This window comes from Bos mutus, chromosome 25 (assembly GCF_027580195.1).
Source record: "Bos mutus isolate GX-2022 chromosome 25, NWIPB_WYAK_1.1, whole genome shotgun sequence".
NCBI classification, from domain to species: Eukaryota; Metazoa; Chordata; class Mammalia; order Artiodactyla; family Bovidae; genus Bos; species Bos mutus.
Window position 1 is genome coordinate 19,346,626 of NC_091641.1, and position 16,815 is coordinate 19,363,440.

General features: G+C 46.6%; 1 protein-coding gene across 6 annotated transcripts in view; it reads left to right on the forward strand.

The window, feature by feature from the left end:
• Positions 1–398: 398 nt before the first annotated feature.
• Positions 399–16,815, forward strand: part of ARHGAP17 (Rho GTPase activating protein 17) — a 100,705-nt gene continuing 84,288 nt past the window's right edge. For 4 of the 6 annotated variants that reach the window (XR_011462638.1, XR_011462639.1, XM_070362665.1 and 1 more), the window contains exon 1: positions 399–566. Coding sequence is in view for 4 of the 6 variants with exons in the window: in XM_070362665.1 (XP_070218766.1) it covers positions 514–566 (53 nt within the window). In the remaining 2 variants the exon portion in view is untranslated. The remainder of the gene's footprint in view (positions 567–16,815) is intronic. The other 2 variants (XM_070362663.1, XM_070362667.1) reach the window with 1 other exon arrangement.

Sequence of the window (16,815 nt, forward strand, 5' to 3'; positions counted from 1 at the left end):
GCCCCCCACCTCCGAGAGCCCTGTCCGGGAGTCTAGTCCCGAGGGTGAATTTTTGGCGGTTCTTGGGGTCTCCACTCTTTGTGTCTGCTTTGCCCACCGCGTGTTTGCGATCTAGTCTGGGAAGTGAGTTAAATATTAATATCACCCGAGCAGGCGATCGCTGAGCGGAAACACAAGCACGCCGAGGTCCGGGTGGACCGCGGGGCTCCGGGTGGCCGCGCGTGGCCGGGCCCAGGGAGCCTCTTGGAGGCGGGGGGACCACACGGTCCCCGGGCGGGCGGGCGGGCGGCGGAAGCCTGGCCGCGAGCCGCCCGGGGCCTGGAGCTCCTCGCCCGGCCCGACCCGGCCCAGCCGGCGGGCGGCGCCGCTGGAAGTGACGCGGCGAGGGCGGGGCCGCGGGCCTGGGGAGCAGTGCCGCCGCCGCGCCTCGGCCGGGAAGCGATGTAGGAGCCGCCAGGCCGTCCCCCGTCCTGCCCGGCCCGAGCCCCGCGGGCCGCCGCCGCCGCCGCCACCATGAAGAAGCAGTTCAACCGCATGAAGCAGCTGGCCAACCAGACCGTGGGGAGGCGAGTGCGCCGCGCCGGGCCGCCGGGGGTCGCGCGGGCCGGGGGTCGCGGTCGTGGGGGGCGGGCCGGCTTCTTCCGCGCGCCCGACCGCTGCGGGCCGGGCTGAGGCTCCGCCCGAGGCCGGCGGGGCCCAGGGTCGGGGTCTGCGCCACGCCGCGGCCTGGAGGCCCGCTCTGGGCCGCCGCCTGGCCCCCGGAGACCGGCCGGGCGGGCAGCGCCTCCCGCTCCTACCCCTCGGGGTCCCCACTGCCCCGCGGAGCATCGCCCTCCTGGGACTGGAACTGCCCCGCGTCCTTCCCTACCCCGGGATCGGGCAGCCCCGGGCCGCCGCCTGGGGCTACAACTCGGATCACTGGTGTGTCGGAGGCTGCCGGGCTTGGGGGCGGCATTCCCAGCCTTTCCGTGTGGCCCCCTGCTGCAAAACCTCACTTGCAAGTGCCTGGGGGCGGGGGATGGCGGGGAGGGCGAGCAGTCAAGAAGCAAGGGTCATAAGCCCAGCGGATCTGCCTAGTGAGTTTCAGAACGCCCTTTGAGGGAGTTACGAGCTGGTGTTGTCTCTAGACCAGAGGCGAATATGAACTGGACAGCTTGACATTTAAAAAAGCTTGGGGGGAAAAAAATTAGAAGAACAGGATTCTGGAAACGCCTAGCGCCAGTTTAAAAATAAGTATCATTTTAAAAAGTCTTTCTCACTTTGGGTTTGGAAGCAGCTCCTGCTCCCTGCTTCTTTGGGATTCCTTGACTGCTTGACAAGCCCTGATTCTGAAATGACAGGAGAGAACGGAGTTATTAGAGGATCCGGCCATTGGGACAGGACTGGTCTGTGGTCTTGAGAGCTTCATGAAGATGACCGTCATGTGCTGTGTTACCTGGGGCAGAATTTTCAAGGTCTATCCAGGGCAAGTTAGCTGTATGGTAGCGATTTTGCTGTTTATTCTGGGAAGAGAGATGAATGCGGGAATTTTTTTTTTCCGCGTTGGCTTCTTTTTTTTCAGCAGTTGAGTCAAAGGGGGAGTTCGGTTTGGCCAAAGCACGTGGGACACTTCTTTTTTGTGTGTGTGTATGAAAATACTTTTACTTCCTCTTGAGTTTTCTAAATGTGCTCTTTACTGTTTCGTTTCCCTCAACTTTTTGCTTAGTTTTGTTGTTTAGGTCTTTTTGGTACCCCACCCTGTTAGCTTGGGGTGCGTTTATCCTTTTTCCAGAGTTCATTCCTGTCTAGGCTAAAGCCTAAATGTGCCTTATTTTCTGTTATTTGTGGGGAAATGATAGAAATAACGTGGAGAGGAAGTTGACAAAGTATTGTGGTGGTGGCGGTTGAGTCGCTATGTCCTGTCGGATTTGCGACCATGGACTGTAGCCTGCCAGGCTCCTCTGTCCATGGGATTTCCCAGGCCAGAATACTGGAAAGTGAAGTGGCTCAGTCATGTCCGACTCTTTGCAACCCCATGGACTGTAGCCTACCACGCTTCTCCGTCCATGGGATTTTCCAGGCAAGAGTACTGGAGTGGGGTGCCATTTCCTCCTCTGGGGGAATCTTCCTGACCCAGGATTCAAACCCATGTCTCCTGCATTGCAGGCAGTCCCCTGCATCCCAGGTGAATTCTTCATGGCTAAGCTACCAGGAGAGAGTATTGGTGATGGCTCATGTTTCAGTCAAGAATCTGGGAATGAGTTACAAGATAATTCTGTGAATTTTCTACCCCTCTTAGTGTTCTCAAGAACATGCATCAGAGAATCAATATTTAGTGAGTGTCAAGATGCATTTGTCCCAGAGAGTCATTTTGGCCTGCTTATACATTGTATCAGGCAAGTGATTTTTTTTTTTTAAACAAAGTTCTGAGGCTTTAAAAGCTGCAAAGCTGGTTCAGGGAAACTGTTCAGGGTGTCTTTGGCCCCTGCTTCCTCTATCATAGCTTCTCTTTTTATACTTTTAAATTCTAGCCATCTTGCCTACTTTCAGTTTTCAGTGGAGGCTATACTTTTCTTTCATATTAGCCTCTACTTGGAACTATCAGAAAGAAGTCTCTTTTACCACACCTGCCCTGGGTCACCTCCCACTTGTTCCTCAGGTCTCCTTGGAAAGGTCTCTGTCTCTAAAAGGCCTTCTCTGGGACAAAGTTTGGATGTCCCTCCTTGGCTCTTTCCTAACCCCATATAGCACCTGTTTTTCCATAATGTAATTGCTTCTTTACTTGCCCGCATTCTTCATCGCGCTAAACATTTAAGAATGTTTACTCTTTCTTCTTTGATTCCCAGGATCTTCTGTGGTTCCTATCACTTGGCAGATCCTCAATAAACATTGTCAAATGAATGTAAATCCAGCTCTCACTAGACTGTTCAAGTGGTATGGGAAAACGAGAACTGGACAGAATGAGTGGAGTGATGTGACTCACCCTAGGACTGTAATTCTGGCTCTGACCTTTGACTTTGTTTGAAAATCTTTATTGCTTGATGCGGTGTAGGCTGCAGCTATACAGTAGTATTAAGGGTGTGGAAATTATGCACCTCAAATCAAAACTGTTTTTACTGGGGAACCTGTTGCTTTACTGCTGTTGATTTCCTATATATGTTTGTCTCTCCCCCCTCTCCCTACTTAAGTAATTGTAAAGGACTAGGGAGGAAAGATGGAGGAGGCAGGAGAGAGCCTGAAATTGTTATTGGGCAGAAGCAGATAGTTGGTGGATACCAGAACCAGGCTTCTGGATGTATTGGGGTCAAAACAAAGGCTACCACACACACACTCACTAGTGAGTGAAGTTGTATGTGTGAATGACTTGCCCACAGTGTGTACAGCCAGTTTGTGGTTCTAGGTGGTGTCTTGCGATGAAGTATTCTCTTTGCAGAATGAGGACCTGTGAGTAACCCCACTGTGAGGTTCCATGGGGCTGACATGTGGGAGAATTAGTAATGGCTGGAAGGAGTGAGTTCTCATGATGCAATTTGTTTGCAATGGGTGGATGAGTCTGTTTCAGAAGGTGGTTCAAATGAGGTGGTCTCCTGAGGTGGGTGTCCCAAAGGAGACAATGAGGATGGTTCTTTTGTGCCCCTTGCCTTTTGTTGATTCATCTATTCAACAATTGTTGGGCCTAAACTGTGTGTGAGTATGTGAGGTATTGGAGTCTGTTTCTGCCTCCCTGTTTCTGCCCTGAAGGAGCTCAATGCATTTGTGGAAGAGATAGGCAAGCAAAGAAATAATTGTTACCCTGAGATACGTGCTTTCAGAGGGCTGGCTAATGCTGGTTCTTATTGGATGGGGGAAGGTAACAAACAGAAGAAAGCTTGGGCAAAGCCTTTTGGCTTTGTTTTCATCTCCAAGCTCTTTCAGATTTCTTTTGTGTTAATGAGGTCTCCCTTGGTTGTATGAAAACCCATTTCAAGCTGCCATAAGAGAAGATGGGAATTAATTGGCTTATATGTGACCAAAAAATATCCAAAAGGAGTCTGGCTTCAGGCTGGGCTGGATCCAGGGGTTCACTCTCCGGACAAGCTGGGTCCACAGAAGGACCCCTCCCCGTCCCCACCTTCCATCATCCTCAGTTCCATTCCCAGAAGGACGGAAAAACCTTTTCTCCCAGCCACTGTCTCCAAAGACCCACAGTTGACTCAGTGCTTCTGACTGGGTCCCCTGCTTCTCCCTGGAGATGGGTGTGGAGTCAACACCCGTCTAAACCTTAGGGACTGAGAGTGGGGGAGCACTGGCTCCCCAAGGGAAACCGGGCTGCTGGTTTGGAAACAAGACACATCATGTCAGGTCTTTCGTAGTCTGATTTCCTGGACAGAGGAGCCTGGCTACAGTGCACGGGGTCGCAAAGAGTCGGACATGACTGAGCACAGCCCAGCACAGCAGCAGCAAGAAGCAGGCATTTTGTTCTTTGAAAATCCTTGGTGCACATAATCCATTGGACACAGGTGGCGATTTGGAGGAGGTGATGCCCTGCCAGGAGGAAAGTGTACACGGGATGAGGACTTTGAGGAAAGTTTAGTTATGAGGTTGGAGTGTCCAGGAGAAAAGGAATCTGAAGGACTAACCAGGAGAGTTATGACCTAGGTGAGGCTCTGGGAGGGAGTGTCTCATTGGGTGTGGGTTCCTGCCTTGACTGAAGTACTCCCTAGAGGTTCAAAGCTTTTGAGATAAGCCAAGGTTACAAACTCAAATACCTGGAGGGGCCAGATGAGTAAAATAAATGAGTGACTGAAGACAGGTAAGGGTTGGGGACGTGCCCCTCCCTGCCCCCCTCCTACGGTCTCACCAAAAAGGGCACATGAGAATATGGACCCAGAGTGACTCAACCTTTGCAACTTTCCAGAAAAGCCTGAAATCTGAATTTTAATGAAAGTTTGCTGCTGTTAAGTCGCTTCAGTCGTGTCCAACTCTGTGCAACCCCATAGACGGCGGCCCACCAGGCTCCCCCGTCCCTGGGATTCTCCAGGCAAGAACACTAGAGTGGGTTGCCATTTCCTTCTCCAGTGCATGAAAGTGAAAAGTAAAAGTGAAGTCGCTCAGTCATGTCCTGACTCTTAGCGACCCCATGGTCACTACCCCATGCAGCCTACCAGGCTCCTCCATCCATGGGATTTTCCAGGCAAGAGTACTGAAAGTTTAGGTGGTATTTAATGCAAATGAGACAATCACTGTGATACTGGGACAGATTTGGCTTGTGGGTCACCAGCCGGCAATTGTTGTCTAGAAGGACCTGGGACTTCAGGATCCCTATTATTATTTTTCTTATTTTTCCTGTACCTTACCCTGATATTATTGGAGAAGGAAATGGCAACCCATTTCAGTATTCTTGCCTGGAGAATCCATGGACAGAGGAGCCTGGTGGGCTACAGTCCATGGGGTCGCAAAGAGTTGGACATGACTGAACAACTAACACATACCCTGATATTATTACATTCTCGGTTCTTTGGATTTGTTGACGAGCTCATTCTTCTCTTTATAGGGGTGGTTTAGTCATTAAGTCATACCTGACTCCTGCAATCTCATGGACTGTAGCCTGCCAGGCTCCTCTGTCCATGAGATTTTCCAGGCAAGAAACTGTAGTGGGTTGCTGTTTTCCTTCTCCAGAGGTTCTTCCTGGCCCAGGAATAGAACACACATCTCCTGCATTGCAGGTGGTCTCCCTCACTGCAGACGAATTCTTTACGCTGAGCCACCAGGATGGAAATGTTTAAAAGATTTGATAGTATTATTCATCAGCTTCTCTCTAGTTGCTTGGTACCAAGTGCTGTACCAAACCAGGGCTTCCCTGGTGGCTCAAATGATAAAGAATCCGCCTGCTATGCATGAGACCTGGGTTTGATCCCTGGGTTAGGAAGATCCCCTGGAGGAGGGCATGGCAACCCACTCCAGTATTCTTGCCTTGAGAATTGCCATGGACAGAGGAGCCTGACAGACGACAGTCAGTTGGGTCGCAAAGAGTCAGACACGACTGAGCAACTAAGCACACAGCACAGTACCAAACCACCTGGCTTGGTTCTTGCTACTGGCAACTATCATTTCTATTTTAGAAAGAAGGAAATGACTTGCCAGGTTCACACAGCTACTAAGAGGCTGAGGCATGACTTGAGTCCTGGGCTTCTGACTCTGGATCCCACGTGCTTCCCACTACACAATCTGGGCTGCCTTTTCACCAGGGAAGGATTAATGTTTATTAAATGTCCTTGGTGCTTATTAAGCTGCTGGGCTCAGTGCTTTGCATAAATTATCCCGTCGCCCTCTTTCAGTAACTCCAAGAGGTGATTTGTTCCTGATATAATGATAAGGAAGCCAGAACTCAGAGAGGTCATCAAGCTAGTAAATGACAGATTTAAACTCTGGATTCTAGTTCCAAAGCAGCTGTAAATTCATACTTCACGTGGGAACTCTTAGGTAAGAAACCTGTATGAGTCGTGAGTGATGCTTTTGTTAAAATCCTTGAGGCTGAGAGTTGGATATTGCTCTAGTTTAGTGGCTCTTACCAGGTGTCGTTTCACCCCCGGGGACACGTTTGGTGACGTCTGGAGAACCTTTTTTTGATTGTCCTGACTTGGTTGGGGGAGGGGTAGGTGGCGTCCTGAGAGGCTGCTACATATGCTACAATGCACCTGATGTGAGAGCCTCAAAGCCCAGACTTATCTGATCCCAAATTCAAGACTGCTGAGACTGACAAAGCCTGTTCTAGTCCCTCCAGGATCCAGACATGTGAATTATCCAAACCAAGGCACCAATGTGTTCTCTTTGGCTTACTCAGTACTTTTTTTTTTTATTTTAACAATCATTGGCTCATATTTTTATCTATTTTTTAAAATATATTTTATTTATTTATTTGGCTGCACCGGGTCTTAGTTGTGGCACTCTGGATCTTAGTTGCAGCATGCGGGATCTGTTTCCCTGACCAGGGATCGAACCCCGGACCCCTGTGTTGGGAGCTTGGAGTCTTTGTTGTGCTGTGCTTAGTCGCTCGGCTGTGTCCTACTCTTTTTGAGGCCATGGACTGTAGCCCGCCAGGCTCCTCTGTCCATGGGGATTCTCCAGGCAAAGAATACTGGAGTCTTCATTGGCTCCTATTCAAAAATGAGAAATTTTCATATGAAAACCTGGATTTCCAGCGGCTTGTAAAATCTCAGAAGACCTGGCAGTGCCTGCCACCCCTCCCGAGTACAGGAGGCAGGAGCTGAGCTCCTGTTCAGCCCAGTCCCTACCTGGCTTGTTTTAGTCTGTTATTGGGTTGGCCAAAAAGTTCGTTCTAGGTTTTCCTGAAGATATCACGGAAAAATCCAAATGAACTTTTTGGTCACCCCAATACAGTCTTTGCCGACCCTCCCTGAAGGTCACAGATATCTACTGACCTTCTCCCCCGCCCAGGTGGGCAGCGCTAAACTCTCAAGGTGAGTCAGCAATACCCCTCTATCCACACACCCAGAATAGCCCTCTGGAGCCACGCAGACTCCATCTTGTCTTTTCCACGGTACAGCCCTTGTTCTTGTCAGCATCACATCCTACATCCCTCACCTGCTCTGGGCTTTCCAGGTGGCCCTGCTGGTAAAGAATCCGCCTGCAAGTGCAGGAGACATGGGAGACTTGGGTTTGAACCCTGGGTTGGCAAGATCCCCTGGAGGAGGGCATGGTAATGCCCTTGGGATTGCCTGGAGTATCTCCCAACAGGAGAGCCTGCTGGGCTATAGTCCACAGGGTCTCAAAGAGTCAGACACAGCTAAAGCGACTGAGGATGCACCCCGTTCTCTGCTGCCTCATTTTACTCACGTTGAGTTTCTCTGAACAGTAATTCTGAGACAGAGAAGGCAGCTGTGCTCTGCTCCAATCCGAGTGGATTCCATCCAGCCTCTGCTTAGAGCATGGGTGGTAAGGAATCTGGTACCTTTGCAGCTTCTTCTGAACCTGATCTTCTGTGGCCTTGTGATGTACTTTACATACTGTGAAATCCTAGAATAGCAAACAGGGTATTTATAGGTGAGTGAAAACCCATTATTCACCAAGAGGGGGAAAACAAAAAAACCCAAAGGATGTGGTCACATAGCATCGTTTTCACATATCATATAGCATATGCAATGCAGGAGACCCCAGTTTGGTTCCTGGGTCAGGAAGATCCTCTGGAGAATGGATATGCTACCCGCTCCAGTATTCTTGAGCTTCGCTTGTGGCTCAGCTGGTAAAGAATCCGCCTGCAATGCAGGAGACCTGGGTTCGATCCCTGGGTTGGGAAGATCCCCTGGAGAAGGGAAAGGCTACCCACTCCAGTATTCTTGGGCTTTCCTGGTGGCTTAGCTGGTAAAGAATCCGCCTGCAATGCAAGAGACCTGGGTTCGATCCCTGGATTGGGAAGATCCCCTGGAGAAGGGAAAGGCTACCCGCTCCAGTATTCTTGGGCTTTCCTGGTGGCTTAGCTGGTAAAGAATCCGCCTGCAATGCAAGAGACCTGGGTTCGATCCCTGGATTGGGAAGATCCCCTGGAGAAGGGAAAGGCTACCCACTCCAGTATTCTGGCCTGGAGAACTCCATGGACTGTCTAGTCCATGCGGTTGCAAAGAGTCAGACACAAAGTGAGTGACTTTCCCTTTCAGTTTGTGCCTGTGATTCCCAGTGTGTACAGGGCCGGCCTCACCAGGGTCAGGTGTAGGGTCCCGTACTCTGGCATAGGGTCCTAGGGTCAGCCTGTGCGCCATGCATTCTTCTCAGACTGTGGATGGTTTTGCATATTGTTCTATTTCTGTTTCTCACATATAGATAAATGCCATTATAATTAATCAAGTATAAATCCATGTAAAAATATTATTATTGCACTCCCATCTGCTTTGTGTGTGTGTATGTGTTCTTAAATGTAGATACCAAAAGTATAATAGGCCCACAGTCCTTTATCCAAAACCTCTGGGGTCAGATGGGCTTCAGAATTCAGAATTTTTCAGATTTTAAAGAAAAGTGCACATATGCGGTTATTATTAAATACAATATCTCCAGTACTGTCTGAGGCACTAGCCCATAATCATACATGTTAATATTTCTATAGCAAAATATATGAATGTATTTCACATTAAATGGAATCCTTAAGATTATAAATAGCTTTGTGTTGGCTTAGGTTAAGTTGTGTCGTCAAATGAGTTGCAAAGAAAAAGTTGTTTGTTTGTTTTTTTTAATTTTAGAGTGATGGATAAGGGATTGTGGACCTGTAATGTTCCTGGTGAGAGAGTCTGAAATTTTGCTTTACATAATGTCTCCTATTTTCCAAAAAGTTGGGAACCACAATTAATACTCTGTAAGGAGGGAGTCACAAACTCAAATGCCGAGCAAGCAAAATTAGTAAGTGAAGTGGTAGACAGGTGTAAGGCATAGGGCATGGTGAGGACTATGAACCTAGTGAGGCATGTTTAAAGAGGGCAGATGGGACCTCCCCGGCAGTCCAGTGGTTAAGACTTGGCCTTCCGGTGCAGGGGGCTGCAGGTTTCATCTCTGGTCAGAGAGCTAAGAACCCACATGCCTGGCATTCAAAAAACCAAAACATGAAACTGAAGCAATATTGTGACAGATTCAATAAAGACTTTAAAAATGGTCCATATCAAAAAGAGAATCTTAAAAAAAAGGGATATCTACTCTCAGCTCCAGCACTTGTTGCTGTGGTGAAATGTGTATACATTGTAATCACATCTCCCCTTTTTAAATAATATTTATATTCCAGAATGCAATTTCTTGGTGTTTAAATGCTCACAACCAAAAAGAAAAAATTAGTGTAAGTCCAAGAAAATATAACTTTAGGCTTTCTCTGGTCTTGGGCTGCCTGCTTTGACCTCTGGTTTTAGAGACTAACTCTTATGGTATGAACGTTGGACAGTTGTATTTTGAGAATGAACTTAATTCGCTTCCTCTTAAGATGGGGGACCAAACATTTGTTCTGTCATCATTCATTATACTTAACACACATGTGATAGATGTTTTGAGTATAAAATTCATAATAAAAATGAAACATTATTGTTTAGGCATTTTATTTTAGAATTGCCTTATTTTCCAGCCAGTGGGAAGTTTTCTTTTTCATCTATGACATTGAAACTCAATCTTGGAAGTCATCAAACTTGGAAAAGGGAAGGAAAGCCCTGTGTTAAAATAGGAGCCTCTTTTTAGGATAAAGGAATTAAGGGAGGTCGGAGAAGGCAATGGCACCCCGCTCCAGTACTCTTGCCTGGAGAATCCCATGGACGGAGGAGCCTGGTGGGCTACAGTCCATGGGGTCGCTAGGAGTCGGGCATGACTGAGCGACTTCACTTTCACTTTTCACTTTCATGCATTGGAGAAGGAAATGGCAACCCACTCCAGTGTTCTTGCCTGGAGAATCCCAGGGACAGGGGAGCCTGGTGGGCTGCCGTCTATGGGGTCGCACAGAGTCGGACACGACTGAAACGACTTAGCAGCAGCAGCGGCAGGTTATAATGCCTCTATCTTTTTCATGGCCATAGTGAGCTGAGGTGACATTGCCCACCTGCCCTGGATTGGGACAGGGAAGCGCCCTTCATCCCTCTCTTCTGAGACCATTTCCCCCCGGTGATCTCAGCCCCATCACTGCCACCACACGACTGACGACTCTCAATCTTATGCGTCTGGCCCTAGCATCTCTTTGTCCCTAGACTGAACATCTCCACTTTAAGTGTCCTGCTAACATTGAACTCATGAACTTCATCCCCAGATTGATCTCCTTTCCTTGGATTCCCTAGTCTCCAGGTCGACAAACTTTGGCCTGCAAGCCAAATCCTGCCCACCACCTGCTTTGTAAAAAAAAAAAAAAAAAAAAAGAGCCATGCGCTGATGCAGCGGAGCTAAGTAGTTTTAGCGGTGATCGTCTGGCCCACAGAGCCTATGCCGTTTACCATCTGTTCCCTTTACTGAAGAGCTTGCTGACTCTTGCCCTAGTGTGTGGAATGCCACCACACCTACTCAGTCGCCTGTCAGGCCCGCCCTCCCCCTCCAACCCCCCCTTGTTCATATCCAGGCTGTCACCACCATCTGGCAGTTCTGCCTCCTGAGTATCTTTTGACTTGGTCTCTGCCCCTTGATGACCATTCTTCCAATGACCTTAGTTCAGGCTTTCGTTTTTGTTTTTTTTTTCCACCTGGACCCACAGTGTCCTTCCAGCTGGCTCTGCTGGCTTGAGCCGATTCTTATCCCTTCTGAGAAACATCTAGCTCTCCTCTTACTTTTGACGTGGCCTGTCACTGTTTTAATGATCTTAGCCGTTCCCCTCTAAATTATTATTATTTTTTTCCTGATGAATTTTCTGGAGTTTTGAATCCATACGTTTGTAGGAAATCAGTATTTTTGTGGTCACTGTACTGCAAATTGGGGATTCCCTGGTGGTTCAGTGGTAAAGAATCCACCTGTCAAGCAGTAAATGCAGGTTCGATCCCTGGGTCAGGAAGATCCCCTAGAGAAGGGCATGGGAACCCACTCCAGTATTCTTGCCTGGGAAATCCCATGGACAGAGGAGCCTGGCGGGCTGCACTCCATGGGGTCACAAGAGTTGCACAAAGCTGAGCGACTGAGCAGCAGGCATGTGCTGCAAGTCTCCAGCTAACATGACAGCATGGTCATTTCCTTTGCAGAACATTTACAGCAAGTATGTCCCCCAGCAATGCACAACACCATACAAGACATGACGAGTGCCATGTCTCATCATCACCCTCGTAGCCCTAGACAAGTGGTTATTTTTGGTTGTGCTGGGTCTTTGCTGCTGTGTGCTGGCTTTCTCTAGTTGTGGTGAGTAGGAGCTACTCTTCACTGAGGTCTGTGGGCTTCTCATTGTCGTGGCTTCTTTAATCGCAGAGCACAGGCTTTAGCTGCACAGGCTTCCGTAGTTGTGGCACATTGGCTTAGTTGCTCCTTGGCATGTGGAATTTTCCCAGCCCAGGGATCACAGCTGTGTCCCCTGCATTGGCAGGTGGGCTGCTAACCACTGGATCACTAGGGAAGTCCAGATGTTGTCTTTTTTTAAATTTACTTCTTATTTTAATTTTTTCCACTAAAGTCGAAATGACTGTTGTCGCTATATTTGTGTTTCCTTGTATGTTCAAGTTTTCTGTATGTCATTTGTGTATTTAATTGCCATGGAATTAATGTTCAGTTGTCAGTTTCACTGTTCAGTTACCAATTCAGCTCAACCAATGTGTATTGTGCATGTGTGCTAAGTTGCTTCAGTTGTGTCCAGCTCTGTGACTCTATGGACTGAAGCCTGCCAGGTTCCTCTATCTGTAGGATTCTCCAGGCAAGAATACTAGAGTGGGTTGCCATGTCCTCCTCCAGATGATCTTCCCGTCCCAGGGATTGAACTTGTGTCTCCTGCAGTGGAAGATGGATTCTTTACCACTTTGCCACCTGGGAATATCCAATGTATATTGAGAACCTGTCAAATGCTAGGACCTAGGGTAACCGATGCCTAGGAACTTGAGTGGGAAGACAGACACACAAACAGATAATTCAAATACAGCCAAATGTATCTATTCTAGTGGATTTTAGGTGTTAATAAGTAAATATTAATGCCATATCTTGATTTTAAATAGGTAGAGCCTATTTGTAGCAGATGAAATGAAAACATATTCAGTTCACCGCAGCGCTCTGGGTTGTAAGATTTGCTTCCTGTGTCTTGATATTTCACAGCTTGTTATTTGCATAGACCTCTTCCTTTTAATTAGTCTTAAGATGTTTCTCTTCCTCTCCTTTCCCTCAATTCTTTTTTAGGTGTCTTCCTTATCAATAGTCTAATCTAGTAGTCAATTTGATCTCTCTTTTAATGTTTCATCAGCATTTCTTCTATGGTTTCTCAGTGTTCTTCCACATGGGTTAGCCAAGTTTTTGCCTCCTAGAGTTTAAATCATAAATTGTAGACTAAACAAAAGCTGAAATAAATACAAATATTTAAATATATAAATGTTCAGAACTACATGGAAATTCTTGTAGGCAACTACCTGTTACCTGTCAGCGTGAACATTTACACATCTACCAGCTTGGATTTCACATGGTCATTGGATACTTTCAGATGCATTGCCTGGAGTGGCCACTTGAACCCATGCCCAGCTGTACCTTGGGAAAATATACCAGAGTATTTCTGCTTCACTAGCTGTGGTGAGTGCTAGGCTAGATGGAGCAGGGGCTCTGGCTTGTGGTCTCTGAAATGTGCTGGGGGCTCAATGAAGCTTTTCTGACATGAGATACTTTAGCAGTGTTGGTAACAGGCAGGAAGAGATGATAGGTGATTAAGAATTCCAAGAGAGAAGAAAAATTCATAGTGGAAAACCTAAAACCCTGAAAATTATCAGATCAGATCAGATCAGATTGGTCGCTCAGTCATGTCCAACTCTTTGCGACCCCATGAATCTCAGCACGCCAGGCCTCCCTGTCCATCACCAGCTCCCGGAGTTCACTCAGACTCACGTCCATCGAGTCAGTGATGCCATCCAGCCATCTCATCCTCTGTCGTCCCCTTCTCCTCCTGCCCCCAGTCCGTCCCAGCATCAGAGTCTTTTCCAGTGAGTCAACTCTTCACATGAGGTGGCCAAAGTACTGGAGTTTCAGCTTTAGAAGGAAGAAAGAAGGAAACTTTCTTCCTTCCAAAGAAATCCCAGGGCTGATCTCCTTAAGTATGGACTCGTTGGATCTCCTTGCAATCCAAGGGACTCTCAAGAGTCTTCTCCAACACCACAGTTCAAAAGCATCAATTCTTCGGCGCTCAGCCTTCTTCACAGTCTAACTCTCACATCCATACATGACCACAGGAAAAACCATAGCCTTGACTAGACAAACCTTTGTTGGCAAAGTAATGTCTCTGCTTTTGAATATGCTATCTAGGTTGTTCATAACTTTCCTTCCAAGGACTAAGCATCTTTTAATTTCATGGCTGCAGTCACCATCTGCATCTGTGATTTTGGAGCCCAGAAAAATAAAGTCTGACACTGTTTCCACTGTTTCCCCATCTATTTCCCATGAAGTGATGGGACCGGATGCCATGATCTTAGTTTTCTGAATGTTGAGCTTTAAGTCAACTTTTTCACTCTCCGCTTTCACTTTCATCAAGAGGCTTTTGAGTTCCTCTTCACTTTTTGCCATAAGGGTGGTATCATCTGCATATCTGAGGTTATTGATATTTCTCCCAGCAATCTTGATTCCAGCTTGTGTTTCTTTCAGTCCAGCGTTTCTCATGATGTACTCTGCCTATAAGTTAAATAAACAGGATGACAATATACAGCCTTGACGAACTCCTTTTCCTATTTGGAACCAGTCTGTTGTTCCATGTCCAGTTCTAACTGTTGCTTCCTGACCTGCATACAGATTTCTCAAGAGGCAGATCAGGTGGTCTGGTATTCCCATCTCTTTCAGAATTTTCCACAGTTTATTGTGATCCACACAGTCAAAGGCTTTGGCATAGTCAATAAAGCAGAAATAGATGTTTTTCTGGAACTCTCTTGCTTTTTCCATGATCCAGTAGATGTTGGCAATTTGATCTCTGGTTCCTCTGCCTTTTCTAAAACCAGCTTGAACATCAGGAAGTTCAAGGTTCACGTATTGCTGAAGCCTGGCTTGGAGAATTTTGAGCATTACTTTACTAGCGTGTGAGATGAGTGCAATTGTGCAGTAGTTTGAGCATTCTTTGGCATTGCCTTTCTTTGGGATTGGAATGAAAAGTATATTCTTTACTTAATATTTTTTTGGTCTATAAATTGAAAAAAGACAACTATATCTGACTCTTGAACAGTGGTAAAACTCCACTCAGCTCTTATTTTCAGATTAGCTAATGAAAGGTTGTGTGTAGATCCATATGATCTCAAGTCCAGAATGACTGCGGTATTGCAGTTCACAAGTCCCTGGATGCATTTCGATCCAGTAGGAGAAGAAATAAATGGGTTCTTCAAAGTTTAAGAGGCTTTAAAACCAGTATACTCAGTTTTCTTCACTTCGTGTGAGTGAATGATCATCTACTGCTGAATAGACGGTTGTGCTGCACATGGAAAGTCTACCGAGGCATGATTCCCACAGTGCAGCTTTTAGTTTCTCTACTTTCCATCATACTTGTTTGTCCTCTCTTATAACCTTTTCGGTACTCTCAGTGCTTTTGCATTTCTGGACATGCTAGGATTAATCATAATTCCCAAACAACCCCAATATGGCAGAACTCAAACACATGATCACCCATGACCACTAACACCCAACTTTTTGAAGTCAGGTAGTATTGACTGGCTTTTGTTCTCCTCTGTGGAAGACCATCGTTAGAAAGACTTCTGTTCCAGCTTCGGGGACCATTGCAGTGGATCTGGGGAGCCCTGACATGCAGAAGGTTGAGAAAATTAAGTCGGTTTTCTTTAGGAAGACAATTCTGGCAGCAGGTGGAGGAAGGGAAAGAGGAGAAGGTGAAAGGAGGCTAGCTAGGAAGCTCTGAAACAGACTGAGGGAAGTGGTTGTGGCCAGAGCTAAGACAAGGGCACTGGCAATTGACTTGAAAACACATTTAACAGTATGATGTGTGAGGTGAAGGGAAGAGGTGTACAGTTAGATGTTACTTACAGAAATAGGTAACACCATGATATGTGGCTTTTCCAGTGTTTTATAATGCTTCTCTCTTTTTTTAAAACATATAATTCATAGATTTACTTTTTTGACTGTGCTTTCTCTTCCACTGATTTATGGCTTTAGTGTGCCTGTATGTATGTGCACACCAGTTTTACTAACTGTTGATCGGTAGCACGTTTTGAATCTGGTACATATGGTTTCCATGAGCTCTTCTTTTTCAGGTATTCTTTCCTGTTTCTGTCTAAAAATGAATTTCGGTATCACTTTTCTAGTTCCTAGAAAAATTCATTTAGGATTTTGATTGATACGGAGCTCCCTCACTTATCCAAACAATATTTATTGGGTGCCTGCTATGGGCTAGATCCTGAGGAGACAGAAATAACTAAAACCCAGGAATTGTGGTCTAGGAAACCTGTGAGCTAGACCTGGGGAGAATTGATATCTTTACAGCATGAGCATGACACATCTCTTTATGGACCCAGAGCTTTTCTGTGCTTCCTAAATATTTTGTTGCAATAGTTCTTGTTGACAATAGTGCCTGATTAGTGTAATTGGTAAGCATGGGTCATGTTGATGTTTGCATATACTTTACAGCTTCTCTAGCTACAGTTGATAATTTTGTTACTTCTTTGACTTTTCTGTATGTATAATATTATCTGTGTTTGTTTCTATTTCTTTTGGTATTATTTTAATGATTTCTTTTTCTTTCCTTATTTAATTAGTTAGACTCCCCAAAATAATGTTTAGCTGTATAATTGTTTATAGCAATATCGTATAAAGGGCATGTGATTGCACCTCTAATGGGCATTCCAGAAACATGATAAGGAATGCTGCTGCTAAGTCGCTTCAGTTGTGTCCGACTCTGTGTGACCCCATAGACGGCAGCCCACCAGGCTCCCCTGTCCCTGGGATTCTCCAGGCAAGAACACTGGAGTGGGTTGCCATTTCCTTCTCCAAAGGAATGCTTAAATCCTGCTAAAATGCAGATGTCCTAACCCGAATGCTTTCCAGTGGAAATCAGCAAGCATTTCCCTCTACCCTTCTCTCTCTTTTCTGGCCACACCACTTGGCATGTGGGATCTTAGTTCTCCAACCAAGGATCAAACTTTTGCCCCTTGCCTTGGAAGTGTGGAGTCTTAATCACTGGATCACCAGGGAAGTCCTTCCGCTCTTTTCTTTTAGCCTCACACCTTTTAATATGTATGA